General features: G+C 36.8%; 2 protein-coding genes and 1 long non-coding RNA gene across 3 annotated transcripts; 2 read left to right on the top strand and 1 right to left on the bottom strand.

The window, feature by feature from the left end:
* The first annotated feature begins 145 nt into the window (after positions 1 to 145).
* On the top strand, positions 146 to 11,971 carry LOC113683051 (membrane-associated tyrosine- and threonine-specific cdc2-inhibitory kinase). Its single transcript, XM_089200551.1, has 19 exons — positions 146 to 520; positions 725 to 777; positions 1,528 to 1,572; positions 2,157 to 2,239; positions 2,329 to 2,415; positions 2,598 to 2,636; positions 2,733 to 2,808; positions 3,139 to 3,261; positions 3,806 to 3,897; positions 4,229 to 4,335; positions 4,821 to 4,881; positions 5,073 to 5,115; positions 5,229 to 5,270; positions 5,941 to 6,031; positions 9,672 to 9,746; positions 9,999 to 10,104; positions 10,321 to 10,413; positions 10,785 to 10,956; positions 11,175 to 11,971. The coding sequence occupies exons 1-19, from the start codon at positions 295 to 297 to the stop codon at positions 11,208 to 11,210; spliced, it is 1,650 nt and encodes a 549-aa protein (XP_089056677.1). The 5' UTR covers positions 146 to 294; the 3' UTR covers positions 11,211 to 11,971.
* Positions 6,225 to 9,186, top strand: LOC149048932 (uncharacterized). Its single transcript, XM_089200550.1, has one exon. It carries the CDS (start codon positions 6,613 to 6,615, stop codon positions 8,977 to 8,979), a length of 2,367 nt encoding a protein of 788 aa, XP_089056676.1. The 5' UTR covers positions 6,225 to 6,612; the 3' UTR covers positions 8,980 to 9,186.
* Positions 11,972 to 15,289: 3,318 nt separating the features above from the next.
* On the bottom strand, positions 15,290 to 18,738 carry LOC149048931 (uncharacterized). Its single transcript, XR_016185025.1, has 3 exons — positions 18,543 to 18,738; positions 17,631 to 17,821; positions 15,290 to 17,506 (listed from the first exon to the last, which is right to left on the bottom strand). It is a non-coding gene; the product is annotated as an uncharacterized LOC149048931 (long non-coding RNA).
* Between the last annotated feature and the right edge of the window lie 1,444 nt (positions 18,739 to 20,182).

The raw sequence follows: 20,182 nt of genomic DNA, 5'->3' as shown, positions 1-20,182 counted from the left end.
GGGGCACTTTTTAATAACTTTCCCCAGCGTTTTAGCTTCATAGCACTTAATCGAGTAGAAATTGGATTTACATGCTAATTACATACCCTCTCCGTTGTTTACAATCGGAAAAAGAGACTGGTGACTGATATTTTAGTCACGTGACGCAAATGTCTGGTCCTTGGCGCCAAAATTTGTTCTTCGTCGCTGACTTCCCATAAACCGTGCGCCATCTTGAAACACGATAAATCTCTTCTGATGGCATCTTCAAAGGACCTATTTCTAGCTCATTTTAAGTGAAAGTCAGTGTGAACGATGGGGGAAACTTTAAAAAGTCCTCGGCCGATACCTAACATCGTCACAGAGGCCACTTTTAGTCACCGAAAACCCAAGAAACCTAGTCACAGAAACTTAATTGAAGAAGATTGTTTACCTCCACGAGCTCCAGTGAAATCAGCTCCACCAATAAGCAGAGTTTTTAAACATACAGGAAGAAATTCCGTGGGAGCACTGCAAGTCAGTTTTCGAGATAGTGGTAGCGGTATCCTTTGAAAAGAACGCTTAATGTCTTTTGTAGTTGTGTTGAAGTTTGCGAAATTTTGATGATGTAATATTTCCATTGGATTACCTCTCGAGATTCCCAGAACTTTTTGTTCATGAACGTCGAGTTGAATATTGTTTCTTTTATTGCTAAATTTGAATGCTTAACCACTCTTTGACGCACATTCTTGACAACTCAAATCAGAAATTAAAAGCCCCCACTACAATGCGAAATCACGAGATCTCTATTTTGAGCAGGTAATTATAAGTCGGTTCATGTTTTATAATTATATTCTCCTAACTGAAAAGATTTTGTGAAGACTCTCCCTCCTATTTTTACAGTGTACAGCAATTAAATTATGGAAAATTCTTTTAAAATACCTTAGTGCACATATTCAAAGCCAAATGCAATTTCAGCATTTGTACAGCTGTACACTAAGTACGTTATTATATGTTACAATATTTCGCATGTTTATAAAACGCATAAGATACAGACGTAAAAGATAATGAAAAAGTACCTAGACTAAAGTAATCTGTTCCTTTATTACAAGTAGCTGTCCCAATGAAGAAATTATGGTGGCATTTTCTAGGTTTTATCATTGTGTACACAACATGATTGCACTCTCAACCTTGTATAAACATACACTCTATTACTGCACCAGCGGTGTGGACTCGCTAGAATGTGACCTTTTAACCCCGTACACTCTAAGATTAGTATTTATATTCTCTAAACTGTTCTCTTTACATTTGCCATGGTTCTGACCAGGAGAATTTGATTGACGCTCAGGAGCTTCTGAAATCGGTGATCATTTCCAATATTCTCATTGCCCTAATATTTGATTTAAGGGTGATGCTGTAAGGAGAAACATGTTAACAGAATGTGCTTGCTTAGTTGGTTTATTTTTATGCACAGTACATGTTGTGCCCAATACTGAGGAATCATCTCAATGTGTTTTCCTCAGATGAACAAAATAAGTTTGGACTATTTTCAACTTATTCTCTCAACAGTGTTTTGTAGTTATCAGCAGACTTGGAGCAGGTTCATTTGGAGAGGTAAGTTCAATACTGCTGTTGTGTGTAAATGCAGAAAGGGCATATAGTAATACTCACAGTTGCTTAAACCTTTACGCCCAGAAATTAGTATTCAATATTTTTCATACCTTTCTCTGTACGATTCTTTTGACACTGAAAAGGAGAGTCTGTTTAATAATCAAAGCTCCCTAGGTTTGGGGATCATTTCCCTTATTCTCAGATCTGAATTATATGAAGGAGAAATTAGATGCTGGTCACTCTTATGGTTAAGAGGTTTAACCTAACAGAAACAAGTCTATACTTAGGTACTGAGAGCCTTGTTGACCTTGGATTTGTGAAACATTTAGGAAGAGATGATTTAGCTGAATGGTATACATGTGGATCCTTCATGCCTCAGTGGCATTTCATTCTGTGACAATTAAAACAGTATACTGATTTTGTTTTCACTATTAGAGTTTAATGCAAGTAATATCTTAAGACAGACCAGCTAACAATACAGAGATCCTTCCCAAATGCTTCAGCACTTGTTAGCTGGTAGATAAAGGGCTGACAAGACTGAATGGTTCTCAAGATATGAATTTATTGATTAATCAATGCCTTTGCAGGTGTTCAAAGTGAGAAGTAAGGAAGATGGATGCCTTTATGCAATTAAGAAATCAAGGGATAGGTTCCGTGGTGATGCTGATAGGTGAGGACAACTTTGTTTTTATTGGCAACAACAAATTCCAGAGTAATCATGTTTTTCTGTAACCTTACTTGTTTTACATTTTCTCACAGAAAATATAAACTTGAAGAGGTCAACAAACATGAGCTGGTAAAAGGTCATAGAAACTGTGTCAAATTTGTCAAGGCATGGGAAGAAAGGTTGGGCATCTTTCTAGTCTCGCTTTACCTCTTGTTGACTGTATGAATATCCTATTGTAATTTTATTTCCTAGAATTTTTTAGTGCTCTGCAAGTATGTTGAGTGTTTCATTGTGACAGCTAAAGGAAATGAATACTATAATTACTTGTAGAAATAATGTTATGTTTCTGATTACAATTCAGGAAACGTCTTTACATACAAACAGAGTTGTGTGAAATGAGGTATGAAGAGCATGGTGATCTGAACAAATCAGTGATTATTATCGCAATGGATATAGTTGATATGTGTGATTGAATAATGATTTGTTTTATATCTAGCCTCAAAGACTTCTTGGAGAAAAATGATTCAACCAGTGAATCTGTGGTGTGGGAGTTTCTAGTTGATTTGACTTTGGTTAGTACTGCATGGTACATTGTATGCATTTTCACTTGTATACATCTTTATTGAAAATGAACTCTTGTGTGCAGTTGGTTGATGAAATTATCTGTGGCACATAATCGAACAGATTGTTAATAAATCTTTACTTTACTAATATTGCAAAGGTGCAGTCAAACTGAGGTGCAAAACAGCTTTATTTTGCTGTTGCCTTTCTATTTCATGGCTGAAGGAGTCTATTTTGTCTTTCTTATCCTATAGTATCTTTAATTTATCCATGAACTTGGCAATTAATGTTATTTGGCATCAGGAGAAGAAATGTTAAGCCTTGTGCAAATTATTTTCCAGGGTTTGAAGCATCTTCATGATAATGGTTTGATTCATATGGACATCAAACCAGCAAACATCTTTATTGGTCTGGATGGGTTGTGTAAAATAGGAGATTTTGGTTTGGTGTTGGAGTTATCAAAAGTAAGTGTTGTTGACTTAGTATGGCCTACTGTTTTGCAAATGAGTGCTCCAAGCCATGTGATTTTCACTGCAGAAGTGCAATACCTTAAATGAAATGCATTTTGCTTCCGAGGTTGTTCCATAGACAAAACAAAACAAAACAAAAACAGCCAAAAAATTATATCTAACATTAACCTCAAACTAAGATGTTACTGATAATTAAAACAAACCTTCAAATCCATTTTTCAAATTATTGTTGGCAAAGCATCCATAATTTTAAAAACAATTTTGTTATAACTTACTTTGTAACCAATGTTCTTTACAGCTGCAATTTTATTTATCTGGCTTTTTAGGGTGAATTTTGGACTGACACTGGCTGTGGAAATGGGGAAAGACAAAAACTGATTTGCTTCTGTGCATAATTAAAAAATAACTTTCCTTAAACTTGTAAATAAGTAGTGGAAATATTAATCTCCTTTTCAAAGAATAAGTGCTGAGCATTCTTTTTCTTTTATTGATTGATGTCCAAGGTACCCTTTAACCTTTTCTTTTCTTCTGTATCTAGTGTGACACCACCCAAGCTTTGGAAGGTGATCCAAAATACCTTGCTCCAGAGCTAATGCAAGGTCGCTTTACAAAAAGTGCAGACATCTTCAGGTTTGTTGTCTTCTGTGAGAGTAACAGCAATTCAATTCCTCCTATTTTTTTTGTTGATGAACATGTCTCTGTCTAGACACTTAAACACAGATAGAGGAAGTATGAAAAGCTACATAAATGTGGTTACCTCTTATAAGACAGACACCTCTTCAAGACAGTTACTTACATCAGTAGTTAGGTCCCTTTGGTTTCCTTATTAGAGAGGTTTGGCTGTATTCAAAGTGTACATTTTTTCAGAAGTACAAAAATGAGTGTTTTGCCCTTTAATTTTGGTATGTGTAGATGTATGTGTGGGTTTTTATTTGACACTATTTTGTTTTGCTGTAATCAGTTTGGGCATAACTCTACTAGAGTTGGCCAGTGATCTTGAATTACCAAAAGGTGGACAAGCATGGCATCAACTTAGAAATGGAGAACTTCCCAACATCTTTACACAAGGTTTGTTCATCCACTAAGACTAGTGACAAGAACAGCCAGAAAAACACATTGAAGTCACTCACAAACAGTCAATGTTATCTACTGCAAGCAAATTGCTATGAAATGTTATCATACAATACTGTGAATGCATGCTGTACTTAAAAATTATTTCAGGCTATAAATGAATTCAGACTAATTTAATTTGTTGTTTAAAGATTATGGTAGTGCACTAAAACAGTGAGAGATACAAGTTAAACTAGCCAGCTTGACACCACTTTCACAAGTTGTGGTGAACCTTAGCATATATGAATTAGTGTAAATATATTCCTAATAATACTTGCTTTGAAACCTGCTGAAGAAACCCTTTTCTAACATGAAATATTTGAAGTATCCTTATTGAAGTTTAGAAAAACATACCAAGGAAACAAAGCACATTTGACAAACTTAAGATTTAGATTCAGATACCATACATACACTCAGATTTATGTTGGTCTTCTGCTCTTCAGGTATATCCCTAGAGCTTAGACGACTTATATTGCAGATGATGAATCCTTCACCACAACAAAGGTCTGTTGTATTCTCTTCATAATTATTTATGATTTGAGGAAACACCAGAAAACAATTTTTTTTTAAATTAAGCATTGATTTGGGAAGTTTCTTTTAAAAGACATAGGTGTCTCCAAAATCATTTAAACTTTCTTTAAACTTCTTTTCTCAATTGCATCGTATGTCAGCTGAATTTGTTGTAACATTTTCAGACCAAATGTGGATGAGATTTTAGCAGAACCTGCTGTACGCCAGGTAATCTAGTTAAATTGGGATCAATTAATTTACAATTGTTGGAATAAGGCTATCAACCCTTTTGTTAAAGTTATGATGCATGCAGCTGTAACTCTGGGATTTGATATTTTTAGGCATGGAAAAGGAGGAAAAGGGTTTATCTGTACAGTAGGATGGTGAGTGATTTACTTTTATTTGCAGAAATGGATCTTGACAGTGATCAATGTTAGTGTTGAGTTGTTTTAAATGGGACATTCTAGCAAATGCCTTCCAAGGGGAACTAGAAATTCACTTCCTGGGTGATTGCCTCAAACTAGTTTTAAGAAGAGGAATTTAACAATCTTTTAATCTAAAACAATATTTTAGATTAAAAGATTAATATATGGCAACCAGGTGGACAATCCAACATGGTTTGATGCTACTCTGGTGTAAAGATTTAATGAATGTAACCGAGAAGTTACAATTCATTGACCCAACATTTTAACACTCCTGTCTGGTGCCTTCATCAGGGGTGATCTAAACGCTGGAAAAGGAAGTTTCTCTCAGAAAATAAGGAAAAAAGGAGCGTATGAAAGGACCTCTTGTTGCAGTGTTTAGATCACCCCTGATGAAGGCACTAGACAGGAGTGTTGAAACGTTGGTTCTATGAATTGTAACTTCTTGGTTACATTCATTAAATCTTTGAACCAGACTAGTATCAAACCATGTCTAACCTTTTAATCTATCAGCAAAATAAAAAGGGTTCTCTGGTCAATTAATCATTCACTCAATCAATCAATCATTACTCTTGATAAGAAGTGGATTTATTGCATCATTTAAATAACAACTATGGTTCATCTATTCCAGAAGGAATCAATGTCTGCAATGTATTACTGCCTTTGCTCTGTTTTGTTATGGATATGGATGGTGTTACTGTGGCCTTTCCGCCCATTTACTAGTAAGATTTGTTGTATGTTATTGAGTTGCTCATGTCTTTTACCCATTTTGTAAAATGTATGCCGTAGAGTCTGTATGTACATGTAAGAGATCCTGCAACAGGATAAAAACAAATAATATTACATGTAAATTTGATATGCACTTTTTTAGAAAGTTGTGTGCATTTCATTTTTAATAATTTTGCAGAGAATTATTATCAGGGTTCGTACGGGTCCTGGAAATCCTGGAAAGTCCTGGAATTTTATTATCGCATTTTCCAGGACTGGAAAGTCCTGGAAAAGTAATGCTGGTCCTGGAAAGTCCTGGAAATCTGTTAAACTGAACAAAGTAATAAAGTTTTCTCTAAAACAAATGAGCAAAGTTTTTTTAGTATTTTTATAACGTATTCCTTTCTGGTTTTGACCGCATGACCGCATCTATATTTTTTCATGTTTCCCGAAACTGACACGAGTGTAACTCTGGATCGAGGGCTCATGTATCATCATAAGCTCATGCGCAGTAGTAACCTTGATGCATGCATGATTTTGTAAACGGGTACTCAGTGAATGGGCGTCTTGAGTTTTAAATGTTTTGTTCCGAAATATGCCTGGGAAATGCTTGTTTAGTGACCGATGGTTGGAAAACTCTTCCTATAAATTGTGGCTGGAACGTGACGCGGACAAGTTTAAAGCAAAATGTAGAGTTTGTATGAAAGCGTTTGATGTATCAAATATGGGAGAATCGGCATTGAAAAGCCACGAAAAGGGAAAGAAGCATATTCATCTTATCGAAAAGCAACAAAGAAATACAACAGGTGACATAAGAAACCTTTTCTCGAACAGCTCTTTCGCTGCCCCTCGAACAGCCACTGAAAGTAACAACTCTACTTTGACTGTATCAAGTAGTGCCGCTAGTACAACAGCAGGTATGTCCGGGTTCGTGACGAGGAATGATACTTTAACTGCTGAAATTTGGTGGGCGCTAAAGGTGAATAGCAGCCATTATTCGTATAATTCCTGTACAGATATAAACTTCTTAGTGCAGCAAATGTTTCCAGACAGTGACATTGCAAAGAAATTTACCTGTGGGGAGAAAAAGGCCTCCTATCTTTCTTGCTTTGGTATTGCACCATGTTTCAAGAGTCTTCTAAAGGAAAAAGTCAAATCTTCAAAGGGATATGTGCTTTTGTTTGATGAAAGTTTGAATCACGAACTGCAAAAGAAGCAGATGGATTTCCATGTTCGCATCTGGAATCATGACAAAGTTGAAACTCGCTATTATGATTCACAATTTCTTGGGCATTCTAGTGCAGAGGATATGCTTCAAAAGTTTCATTCTTGCAAAGAGGACTTGAGCTGTAGAAATCTGATTCAACTCTCTATGGATGGGCCCAAGGTTAACTGGAAATTTTATGAAATGGTAGAGCAAGAATTGAAGAGTGATTTCAGTTGCACTCTCCTTAACACAGGCAGTTGTGGTATACATGTTGTGCATGGAGCTTTTAAGGATGGTTGTGATGCAGCTGGATGGACGGTGCAGAAAACTCTCTCCAGTCTTTACTGGCTGTTTAAAGACAGTCCGGCTCGAAGAGAAGACTACATTAGAATAACTGGTAGCAGTGTATTCCCCCTAAAATTCTGCCAGCACCGGTGGTTAGAGAATGTGTCAGTTGCCGAGCGAGCACTGGAAGTGTGGCCTCACATTGTCAAATACATTAATGCTGTTAAGGCAAAGAAAGTTACTGATCCCAAGTCCAAATCTTACGAGACCATTAGCAGTAGTTGCTGTGATCCCTTGATGCCAGCAAAGATTGCCTTCTTCTCATCAGTGGCAAAACAGATCAATCCTTTTCTCACAGCATTTCAGACTGATAAACCTATGCTGCCATTCATGAGTATCAGTTTGTACACTTTGTTGAAATCATTGTTGAATAGGTTTATCAAGGGTGAACTTGTTACCGAGGCAACATCTCCTCTGAAGATCCTGAGGTTGAAGCCCACTGATAAAGAACAGCAGTTAGACTACCAGAAAGTTGATGTTGGCTTTGTGGCACAACACATGCTGAAAGAAAAATCTGGGAAATTGAGTGAAAGGCAAGTTCTTCAATTCAGAATGGAATGTAAAGATTTTCTTGCAAAAACAGCCTCTAAACTGCTTGACAAAACACCAATAAATTATCGACTAGTAAGAAGTATGTCTTGTCTGGATCCAAGGCTAATGGCATCAGAGAAAGAAGGATGTGTCAAAAAAATGAAAAGAGTTCTTGAAATTCTTGTGGAAGCCCACAGATTGAAGGCTGATGAGTGTGATGAGGTGATATATCAGTTTGGACAGTTTTTGGATGAATGTGCAGGTAATCCTGACTTTGAAGATTTTGACCCTAGTGAATCCTCTTTAAGAGTCGACACACTGTTATATGAACACATGGCTGGTAATAAGCAACTGGCAAAAGCATGGGGGGTAGTTGAATTATTGCTGCTAATGTCTCATGGTCAAGCCACAGTTGAAAGAGGATTTTCTGTAAACAAAGAAGTGGCAGTTGAGAACCTGTCGGAAAGATCGTTCATTGCACAGAGGATTATTCATGATCATATTGAATCAGTTGGAGGCCTTGCCAATGTAAAAATCTCAAAGCAACTACTTATGGCATCTGCTGGAGCGCGACAGAAATATATTTCCTATCTAGAAGAGCAGAAGAGAATTAAAGTGTCCCAGGAAAACACGCTTAAAAGAAAGGCAGCAATGGATGGGATTGATGTGCTGAAGAAGAAAAAACGGCAAATTGAAACTGATATAGAGGCTCTTTTAAAGACTGCAGATGAATTTGCAGATAGGGCTGAAGATTCAAGAAACCTTACTTGGGTTGCCAAATCAAACAGTTTGCGAAGATCTGCCAAGGAAAAAAGGGCAGTCTTAAAGGACATTGAAGAGCAGTTGGAAGGAAAGCTCCAAGAGCTGAAAAATAATTAACCCCACTTTGAATCCCAAGATGTGAATATTAATTCTACTTAGTATCAGTCACGGATTTCTGATGTTACTTCTGAGATATTAAGAGTTCAATGAAAGAAGTTGATATTCTCTGTTTTCTTTGTTCTCATTTGTATGTCTGACAATGTGTTGAAATTGAAAGTAGAAATGAATCTTTTATACTTATGAGAGTGAAAGGGTTAAGGTGAATTTTGGAGTCCTGGAAAAATAATCTGAAGCCTGGAAAAGTCCTGGAAAAGTCCTGGAAAATTGTTTCTGAAAAAGGGTACGAACCCTGTATTATGAAACTAGTTTGCCTTCTAGCACTATATTGCAGGCTGTAAAACTTCTGATTTGAAAAATGTTCGAGTTTTTCATTTGTTGGACAACAACCTCCCTTTAATAAAATGGGTTACTGCAGTTGAGACATGCAAACAAAATTTCATAAGAATTGTGGGTTTTATAATAAATCACAAACTTTGCACAATGACAGCTAATGAAATGGTGAACAATATTGGATATGGAGGTGATCTTGATCACTAGGATGAATGGGTTCACAACTGCTAGTAAAGCATTTAAGCCAGCTGAGAAATATTTGCCATTCTCTCTTACTTGTTAACTTTATAAAACTTTCAATTAACTAAATTAGATGCATTATAGAGGAGAAATTATGCAACTTTATCATTACATCCCAGATTCATGGGCATGGACCAAATCCTCTGCAAAATCTGATGTGTCTTATCATGAGGACTTAAGTTTTTCTTCTGATGGTAAGGGGAAGTATGCTTTACTTGTCTTGTTTTTCATCTTCATATAGTTTGCTCTTTTGCATCAAAGTGTATATCTGCTAAATGTAAACAACTGGTTTACACCCTATCAAGTAGCAATCATTGAAAGGCACTTTTATCCCTAAGAATCAAAATAAGGTAATTTAAAATGTATTAACTTTAGGTATTGAAAATATATCCATTCATTACATCCATTTCTTTCTTTCTCCTGTTTATTTTTTCTCTCTTACACAGAATCTTGCAATAATTCCGTTTTTGAGAGTGGTAGTAGCACTCCCAATTGTAGCATGTCATTTGAGGAGATGCTCACACATTCCATTACAAAGGCTCCTTGGCACAGGTGAGTAAAATGTAAAAAAGTATCAAGTATAGAGGCAACTTTTGGGTGTTGTAGTTAGACTAAGCTCTTATTCTGAATAATAATCACACCTCTTACCTCTACATGTATGTACTCGAGAGACTTTTTTAATTTTACCAATGATTTTGACAAGTGGAGTAGGTTACTGTGTTCAACTATATTTACAAAGATTTTAATAAATCTCTAACTTTTTTCCAGTGATGGATATTGTAGTTCGCCTGCTCACTTAACTCCCTCCAGCCATTTTGAGCAAACGAATATATCTCCTCAAATGCATTCTGAGATAGAAAGGTAAGCACATGATCTGAAAGGAGAGAACACATAAATATGTGACAAAGAACTTAGGCTTCACTGTGGAGATAACTTAGGTTTTGCTTTTGGGAAAATATGAACTGAAATATCACCCAAATTAATAAAGGGGGTAAGTTTCTAAAGAAACTGTGGTGCTGCGTCGGTGGGAGAGTACAGCAGGTAATTTAGTGTTAACAACTGAGTTGAAAACGTAAATTGGCCACCGTAAGGGGTAAAAAAAGCTGACGTTTCGAGCATTAGCCCTTCGTCTGACGAAATCCCCTCGCCCCAAAGGTTTCCATTTCCTAGATAATATTTCTCATTGAAAGTTATGCAAAGCAGCTCTTGTTATTTTCTCAACTTCACAATAGCAACAGAGAAAGAGATGAAGAGACCAGTAAACAACTAATTACTCCACCATTCCATACAAGTAGCCCTGAGCACGAGAGATATACTCCTCCTTCAGAAAGAAGGCGTGGGCCTCTGTTTCACGAGGGAGGATTTAAGACCAACAATGTAGTTGGGCCTAGAAATCTTCTGGAGGTATGAGCTATTTTGTATAATTTATTGTTGTTTATATAGACAAAGTCTCGTATTTAATAACTAACCAATCACTGCTATCCATTCTGAAGACGAATGAAAGAATTGCACGATTTGAGAAAGGTTTAGCGTCTCTCTCAGTAGTCACCCCGACTTACATTTTATATCTATTTACATCTAATTCTTACGATAATTTCCATCTTTTTCTCTGGGTGTCCCAGGTATTTGAGGATGCAGCTAACAGTCCAGAGTGGTAGTAAGTTTGCGAGAAAGAGGATTTGTACATGAAGGAAAGAAATTTCGACTCAATCCAGGTTATAGATCTTGCAGAAAACTCAATACAACTATCTCTTGTCAATGGAGCATCTGGGTGGATTACACTTGGATGAACATTAGAGCATCAAGGAAGCAAATACTTAAAATGATTGCGCATTGTTGAAAGGAAAGTCCAGAATCAGTTTTCCAACTGCTGTATTGTCTCTGAAATAATTTATGTGTTCCTATTCAACTTAAATAATATTTCTTACGGTGTACCATCTTATGGAGACAAATGTTACCAAGAGACGTGAGAATGTATGTCTTAACGAGAATGAAAAAGGATCAGGCCAACAAAAGTTATCAAGTGGCTGAATTTTAAAATCAGTCTTTTAATGTGACTCCATTGATTAGATGAGAGGTTAGTGTTTATTTTAAGTAAAGATGTTATGTTGGTTTTCTTGGGTGCAGATTAAGTTTTACGCAGTAAATCATTCTATACAAAGTAAAACGCTCCACTAATGCCCAGTTTACCACTGTTTGCGCGACTCTTAGACCTTTCAAAGGGGAAAATTTTTCGTATCAAAGGCGAAAAAAGGACTTCATTTTTGTTAACTTCAGTGTTTGGGAACTCTTCAAAGGCGGTTGCCTAATGATTGTTCCGGTTTAACTAACGTTGACATGATCAATATTTGTAAATATAAACAAATTCCTTACTAGTAATTGCCATTTATAAATAGTAATAATAAAACTTGCTAAGATATCTGTATGCAGATAATATATGTATTTGTACAGTGGAACAGCCGCACATCGGGTGCCTCTTTTTAGTTCTTGCCACTTTTTGACGTCATCTGTGATCTATTAGTAATAATAATAGGACTGAGTGGAGTTCAATTCGATCCGTAATCACATCTCAGTCAGTAAGGGTCCGATTCATTAATTACGAGTATGACTATTGTGGCAACCAATCATGTTAGAGAATTTTGTTATAGTTCTTATTATTTTAAATGAACAGACGTGCGGCAACTTGGAAAATTGGCTCAGTCCCAACCACATACAGTCCATATCATATAGCCTATTTTTTTGAAAAAGTCTATATGAATAAATCGATTATATTGAGAAAAATGACAAATCAGAGAATACTGTCAAGACCAAATGAACGACCTAGAATTTTTACCATTTCAAACGGTCAGACAATATCATTTCCATAATGTGGCGAGGAATGAAAACATTTCATAGGGGGCCAAAAATTGTATCTGCCTGTCGATAGAGATCATGTTGCGACGTTTACGTCCCTAATCTAAACATTGGCACTCAAAACAGAAGCCTTATATCGTTAGCCAAACTGGTAAATCTCTTGAGAGAAAACTTTGCGATAACATGATTAAGAGGCGATCTCTGTAAGAGCGGTCCATGGCATTTCGCATCGGAAAAAAGTTTTCCCTCAAACTTTGCCCAATAAACTATTTTTGGTAACAAGTAAATAAAACCACATTAGTTTTTGGAAATACCTCAAAATAAAATTTTTAGAGCTCTCAAAAGTCAAAGCTGCAAAAGGCCCTTTTTTGACCTCTTGCGACATCGAAAATTTCAAATGTTGAATAGCCCGGTCCTCGTATCACACCGCATGCAACAAAAAATATTTTGTATTCTTAAAGTGTGTGATATATAAGGTGTATAAAATGCATTTCAATTTTGATATTCGTTTATTCAGAGGCTCGTCATAATTTATTTAAAAACACTCGTTGGACAGCTTTCTGAAATTGGTTAAAAGTACTCTTTCTTTCTCGATTGATATTGCTCAAGTCCAGACCAGACCATTAAAAACTCCGCTTGATTTCTGCAAATAAGATGTTTGGCTGCAGAAAAATATAAAAACATCTTGCACTTATTGATTTTCTTCGCCGAGGTGACTTCGAACTTTTAGCGATATTGCAAGCGTGACAGCCGATTATGCAAATTAGTTCATTGAGCAAACTCCGACCGTTTTATGTGAGTAGCTCAATAAATCTTAAATTTTAACCATTTTAAGTAGAAAATATAGTAGGACAGAGCTTTAAACCACACCGATTAATACTTTAAGCATTTTAAAAGGCCAAAATTTGACAAATTTTATTATCTCGTGACGAAAGACGTCAACAAAACGTATCGAATATCATAATTTGATTAGCGCTCGCAAACCCCTTTTTTAAAAATTTGGCTTCTGTTATTTCATATTTGAGTTCTGATGGCTTACGCTATTCAAACCTGTATGAACATTTCAAAATTAAACTACAGGATTCTATTTAGTGTAACCGGCGATAACTGCACACACTAAATTCACCGTGACCAGTGACTCTGTCACGTAATTCCATCGTGTAATTGTCCTGAATACTTCTCACGTCTAAATAAAGCAGCGATTTCTCGGATTTCTCGCTGAAAGGGAAAAAATGATATTTGGTCGTCACATCTGTCTGCATAAGTGGTCGTCTGCGTCGGTGGCATCATCCGATTCTTGTTGTATTTTAGATTGCTGTTTAAGGCACAATCTCGAGAAGAAACCCTGAATCTGTATGTTGGATAACCACTCTGTTCTATCGAACATTCTCTCTCCATCTATTGTGCAAGCAGTTCGCATATCCTTTGCTACTTTCACTGGGTTTGGTTTCTGCCAGTGTCTCATCCGATATTAAATTTCTGTTTCAAGTACTGCCTGACGTTTTGCGAAAGCCGTTCACTTGCACCTCTCTTATGAAGAGCCCATCCCATGGGAAGCTTTGATGTACTTGTCAAGGGTTCTGTGGCCACTGCAACCAGTTCAGTCGAACTTTCACCCTCTAATGACAATGACTGAAAGTAATGAACCCACTACCTCTTCACTTTGTCATAAAGACTTTAAGTCATGCTCGCAGGCACAGGACTTACATGATGAACTAGCTAGTTCATATGGAAGTCAAGGTCGGCCTGCGTCTTAAAATCTTCATCGCAACCAGGTTCAGGGCATTGATAGGAACTACCGTCGTTGCCATCATTACTTTCTCCTGCTGATGTAGTTCGTCGAGCAGTAGTGGGGAAAAATGGAATCTCCTTCACCAGATCCGTCATTTTTTCTGTGGAAAAATTGCAATTTTAATTTTACCGAATAAACTTTCCAGACCCAATATTAAACGCTCTCCAAACGCGCAGGCCCTCTTGTGTAAGTTGCTGAAAGTGGCAATCGTGATGTCCGAGCCCTCGTAGAGTTGATACTAGCTTACTGTTGTGATAGCAACCTGCTTCATCCGATCTTATAAAGGGCCTTTTTTATTCCTGAATTTCTTAACTTTATGGTGACAAAGAGATTTTCTAGGACTGACAGCACTGAAAACCAGTCTTTTTTACAGCTGTTAAGAAGGTCTACGTATCAGGTTACTTCCAGGCTTTCCTCCTGTCTTACAACAGCGCTACTCACATGCCAATTGATTTCCCTCTAGGGAAACCATTCTGCTTGCTTTTCCCGGAACTTCATCGCTATGAACTTCATTGTCCAGTCAACTATTATAAATGCTTCATCTCCCTCCAAAGTATCGAAAATTTGCAGCTCGTACTGATCCTGGTTTCTGCTCTCAGGATATACCCTCTCCATTCAAAGGTCTTAGCGGCAGCATTTTTTGCTTCATACAGATAGTCTTCCGCTTGAAACCTACCCAATTGCATTGTGTACTCAGAAATAGCGCCTTTTACTTCTTCAAGAACACTCTTCAACATCTCACAATCCTCACACTTCACGTTGTGACTGTGACTGCATACTTTCTGAACTTCAGTGTCACCAGCATAGCTCAGTGCAAAGACCCTACAGTGATCGGCACATTTGCTATCGTCCCCTTCGCAGTGATTACGGTATGTAGTCTTCAAATACAACTTGCTCTCCTGAAGCCTCTTCCGAACTTCTTTACACTAGTCCTTTTCTGCTCCCACGCTTTCCAATTCGTCTATAATTTGGAGAAAATCCTTGAAACCATCCGCTCCCTCAGCTGCAGTATCGTGTAAACCTTTATATAACACCATACATCTTAGAAATGGCCTTTGACTTTTGCAAATTGACAGAATACCGGTTCTTTAGCCCTTTGGAATCGCTACCAGGGTGTGTCGGATACTGGCACGCTGAACTTTGGCGCCAGAACTTCCCATAAGTGTGCCTATGCTTTGCGCAGACCCACATTTTGCCATAACTGAGTCTTCTGCATCGAACAGGCCAGCCCTTGCAAAGATAAGCTCTCCTTCTGTGAAACTCTCTTTTGACAAATGGATTAAGCAGAGATGACTCTTTATTGAGTCAGTACTCTGAGGCAAGTTAAACAAACCGGAAACTCCTCGTGAGTCTTCTAACGAAGTTTCTGAAGAACGCGACTGAAAACAGGACTTCTTTTGGCGAATACCGCTTCAAGAATTTAGTGTTATTAATCCCAAGCAAATCAGTACCGAAAGAGAAATATGAATTACAGCTAATATAATTACGCACTTTACAGTATAGATGTAGCTAATTGTTGGAAAAATGAGGTCACACGTAACGTAATAATTTATTTCCTCAAAAATCGCGTGGTCCTTTTCCACAAGAACTCCCTAGAGTTCTGAATAGAAACTTTCAGAAAGACAGGTGTGCAGACAAAATTTCTCCTATTCCTGCCGAACAGAATTCGGATCCAAAAGGCGATGTTATCGCTGCTTTATTAAGAAGGGAGAAGCAAATGAGGATAATTACACATGTACAATTGAATTATGTGACAGTGGTCACGGTGTATTTCAGTGTGTGCTGTTATCGCCGGTTACACTAAATAGAATCCTGTAGTTTGGTTTTGAAATGTTCATACAGGTTTGAATAGCGTAAGCCATCAGAACTCAAATATGAAATAACAGAAGCCAAATTTTTAAAAAAGGGGTTTGCGAGCGCTAATCAAATTGATATTCGATACGTTGTTGTTGACGTCTTTCGTCACGAGATAATAAAATTTGTCAAATTTTGGCCTTTTAAAATGTTTAAGGTATTAATCGGTGTGGTCTTAAAGCTCAGTCTGCTATATTTTCTATTATATTTTCTACTTCTAAGATTTATTGAGCTACTCACATAAAACGGTCGGAGTTTGCTCAATGAACTAATTTGCATAATCGGCTGTCACGCTTGCAATATCGCTAAAAGTTCGAAGTCACCTCGGCGAAGAAAATCAATAAGTGCAAGATGTTTTTATATTTTTCTGCAGCCAAACATCTTATTTGCAGAAATCAAGCGGAGTTTTTAATGGTCTGGTCTGGACTTGAGCAATATCAATCGAGAAAGAAAGAGTACTTTTAACCAATTTCAGAAAGCTGTCCAACGAGTGTTTTTAAATAAATTATGACGAGCCTCTGAATAAACGAATATCAAAATTGAAATGCATTTTATACACCTTATATATCACACACTTTAAGAATACAAAATATTTTTTGTTGCATGCGGTGTGATACGAGGACCGGGCTATTCAACATTTGAAATTTTCGATGTCGCAAGAGGTCAAAAAAGGGCCTTTTGCAGCTTTGACTTTTGAGAGCTCTAAAAATTTTATTTTGAGGTATTTCCAAAAACTAATGTGGTTTTATTTACTTGTTACCAAAGATAGTTTATTGGGTAAAGTTTGAGGGAAAACTTTTTTCCGATGCGAAATGCCCTGGACCGCTCTCACAGAGATCGCCTCTTAACTAGGTTTCATTGCGTAACTCGCGCTCTGAAGGGAAGTTCAATCGTAAATATTTTAGGAAGCCACCTTAAATTAGCTGAAAGAGGAGCAAGCCATAAGCGGGCAAGATCGCTACGAAAGAATGTGATTTTCTCTCTGAATAAAATCGTTAAAAATCCAATAAAAGGCAAAAATGTAACATCTAAATTCATCTTGATTTTGTTTAAGCTTTAGATATAAGATGATCTTTTATGTGGTAGTTACTCGTGGGTATTCTTGAAAATTCTGCTTTTTTCAGCCAATATCATAGAAGTCTATTCTGCATTTTCTTGTGGCTCACCCACGGGAATCATTTGATTACCTGTACATCACCCGTAAAACAAAATTGATTTATTTCATTTAACTATGCTCAGATGCCGTTATCGGAACGGAGAACCAACTAGAATTTGCCTTGTTCCTAATATGTCTTCCACAGTTTGTCAGTTGGTAGCAGCGCGTAAGCGTGATAATAACTCGGTGGGAGCCAAGGGTTCTAGTCTCATCAAAGTTTGCATGTCTTCAGGCTTCTGCTCTGCAATTCCGTTGACTGCAGCCTACCTGCGAGGTTCATTTCTGTACTAATATCCCATCTGTGGGTAAAAAACATGATTTATATCATTTGAGTGTGACTAAATGTCCTAACCTAGTAACATTTGCTTAGTTTCTACCAATTTTTTCAGCTTTTTAACCGCAATTTCTTTAATTGCAACTTACCTATAAGGAACGTCTCTTTACTGGAGAGTCAGTCTTTGATGTTTCTCGAATCTGGCTTAAGGTGGCCGGAAAAACTTTATTCAACTTTGTAAAGTTTTATTTCTATTTGTAGATTGTTGCGTGCTCCAACTTTCATTATTTACATTTTCTGTCCCAGCTGTGATCTGCTACTTTCATTCAGAGAGAAATATCTGTTGAAGGTAATTAAGTTGTTGTGTTCAAATTTTTCAGGGAAGCAAAACTCAAACAAACAAAAATCATGAGCAATCATCGGCCTTTCCTTAATGGTATGACAATTGAGCAAAACGCGTCTCACCTATTCAACTTAACTCCCTAACTGACTTGTATTCCATAGCTGGCGAAAGAAACTTAACGACTAAATTTTCAAGGGCTCACTGGAGATCGTAAAAAAATTATACTTTTCAACTCTTTAGACCGGTGAAATGATTATTTTTCTAGAATTACTCTCGTTTTCTGGATGACGTTTATATCTCTGAAGCATGAAACCAACTGGCCAGTTGTAGCAATACAGAACAAATATTCTTTAAGCGTTAAAAATTCCCTTCCCATCAGTGCTGCTCACTTGTTTTATATCTACTACGGTTGTCTGCTCTCTTCACCTCAGCCACGCAGTTATGGAAGTTTCCACTTCTTAGCTTGGTAAATAATCACCACTATACACCTCCACTTCGGGGAATGATTGTTAAATAAGTAAACATACTTCAAGTTTTTTCCCCTCAGTTATTGTACTTTTTTTTTTACTGATTTGTACAAGAATCAATCGAAGGAAAAAAAAACGAATACCTTTGAGAACAAAATCGTTTTGTTTTCTTGAGCTCTGAGGTTTCAGTAATAATGCAACGCTGTAGAACAGGAGCCTATTATATAGAAGTTGTAACGTCTCGCCATTACCTCATATACTCTCCCTGGTTCTAAATGCAGAGGTTCATGTAATTTAAATGTCATTGATGATAACCCAACTGATAAGATCCATTTTTTTTCTTTCTACGAGATTATTTATCGTTTGTCCATAAGTAGTAGATAACACCAACAAGCAATAACGGTTACCGTGCTCGTTTATGAAAGGAAACCTCCACTGTTCATCATTTGTGATCTGTAGCTATTGAAAAAAAACCAGAATTGTGACAAAAACACCTGATTAAATTTTGGTTTAAAAAGTGAGCTTCTCTTTTATTTCTGTGTTTTTTTTTTCAACACTTGTATAAAGTCTAGCAATGGTAATCAAAAGGAAAGCTCTTAAACACTTGTGAGCGGCGAGATGCGTTACATTCAAACACTGTTAATCAATTGGTTTTATGGCATTTCAAAAGTAGGATAAGCCGAAAGGTCAGCTTTCAATCCAATTAAGAGACGTGCTTTCTGCTTCTTTGCAGTAAGGAAGACCTTTTCAAAAGAACAACCTTAATGATGGGTTTTTAAGGTGTATCCAGTTCAAAAAAAGTTAATGCTGAATATCTGGATGTCTCTTAATGAAAATGCTGAAAAATAAACTTTCAAACTTTTATATGAAATACACTTTTTTTCTAATTGCATCTCGGAAGGTAGACAACAAATATTCAAAATAGAAAAAGTTCAGTAGTTTTCATTATTCAGTCTCCAGCACCGTGAGAAATGCCCAGCTGCTGTCTTCCTTTCATCGATTTCCAGCGTCATTTCTTGACATTGACTGACATCGGAAAAAAATGTTATCGGAGCAGTTGTCCTTTTCTATTGGATAAGTTTTTATCAATGACACTAAGTCTCCAGCTTTTTATGACCTTTCTATTGATCGGGTCATACAGATATAGCAAATTTGTGTCTCGTCCTTGGTTTTGTAAGGTCCCTACGAGTGAAGATGCGAAAAAAGTATCGATTATGTCAGTAAATTGATTTTGCGGGCAAAAATGTTTTTTTATCGAAGCGGATTTTCGCCTCCTTCTCTTTTGGAAAGCAGCATAATTGTTGAAAAATAATTCGCAATTCGCAGAATATCTGGATGTCGTCGAATGCGATAGAATTAGTGTGCACTGTTGTCAGGTACACAGCGTCGTTGGCTCAGTAAAAATTAGACTACAGCTGGTGTTTGAAATATTAAGGTAGAAGTAAAAGAACCTCTAAGGCTGGACAAAGTCCAGCCTAGGTCAAGTCTTTTGAAAAAGTCAAAATTGCAATAAGTGTACCACATGTTTGCGATTGTAACTTAGTTAATTAAAGAATTGACTTTAATCTTCATTAATGAGTAAGCTGTGCTTTGCCTTTGAAGAATTCGATATATTTAAAAAGAAAAATGAAAAATTCCCACTCTTCCTGCCCAAATCAATCTCTCACTTTTCTTCTTTTGATCTAACTCTGTAAAAATATCACACAATACTAAGATAGTCGATAATACATTGGAAATGTTCCCCGCTCGAAAATGACAAAAAGAAACCTTAGTGGAGTTGAACGAAAGATCGATCAATTCTGTCATCCTATGACGGATTACCTTGTCAGGGGAGGAGTTTACGACTCAATTGCTATTCATTCATTTCCTCTAGATATATAATACTTGAATC

This window comes from Pocillopora damicornis, chromosome 3 (assembly GCF_964200805.1).
Source record: "Pocillopora damicornis chromosome 3, jaPocDami1.2, whole genome shotgun sequence".
NCBI classification, from domain to species: Eukaryota; Metazoa; Cnidaria; class Anthozoa; order Scleractinia; family Pocilloporidae; genus Pocillopora; species Pocillopora damicornis.
Note: the sequence above shows the minus strand (reverse complement) of the source record. Positions and strands in the feature narration are given on the sequence as shown.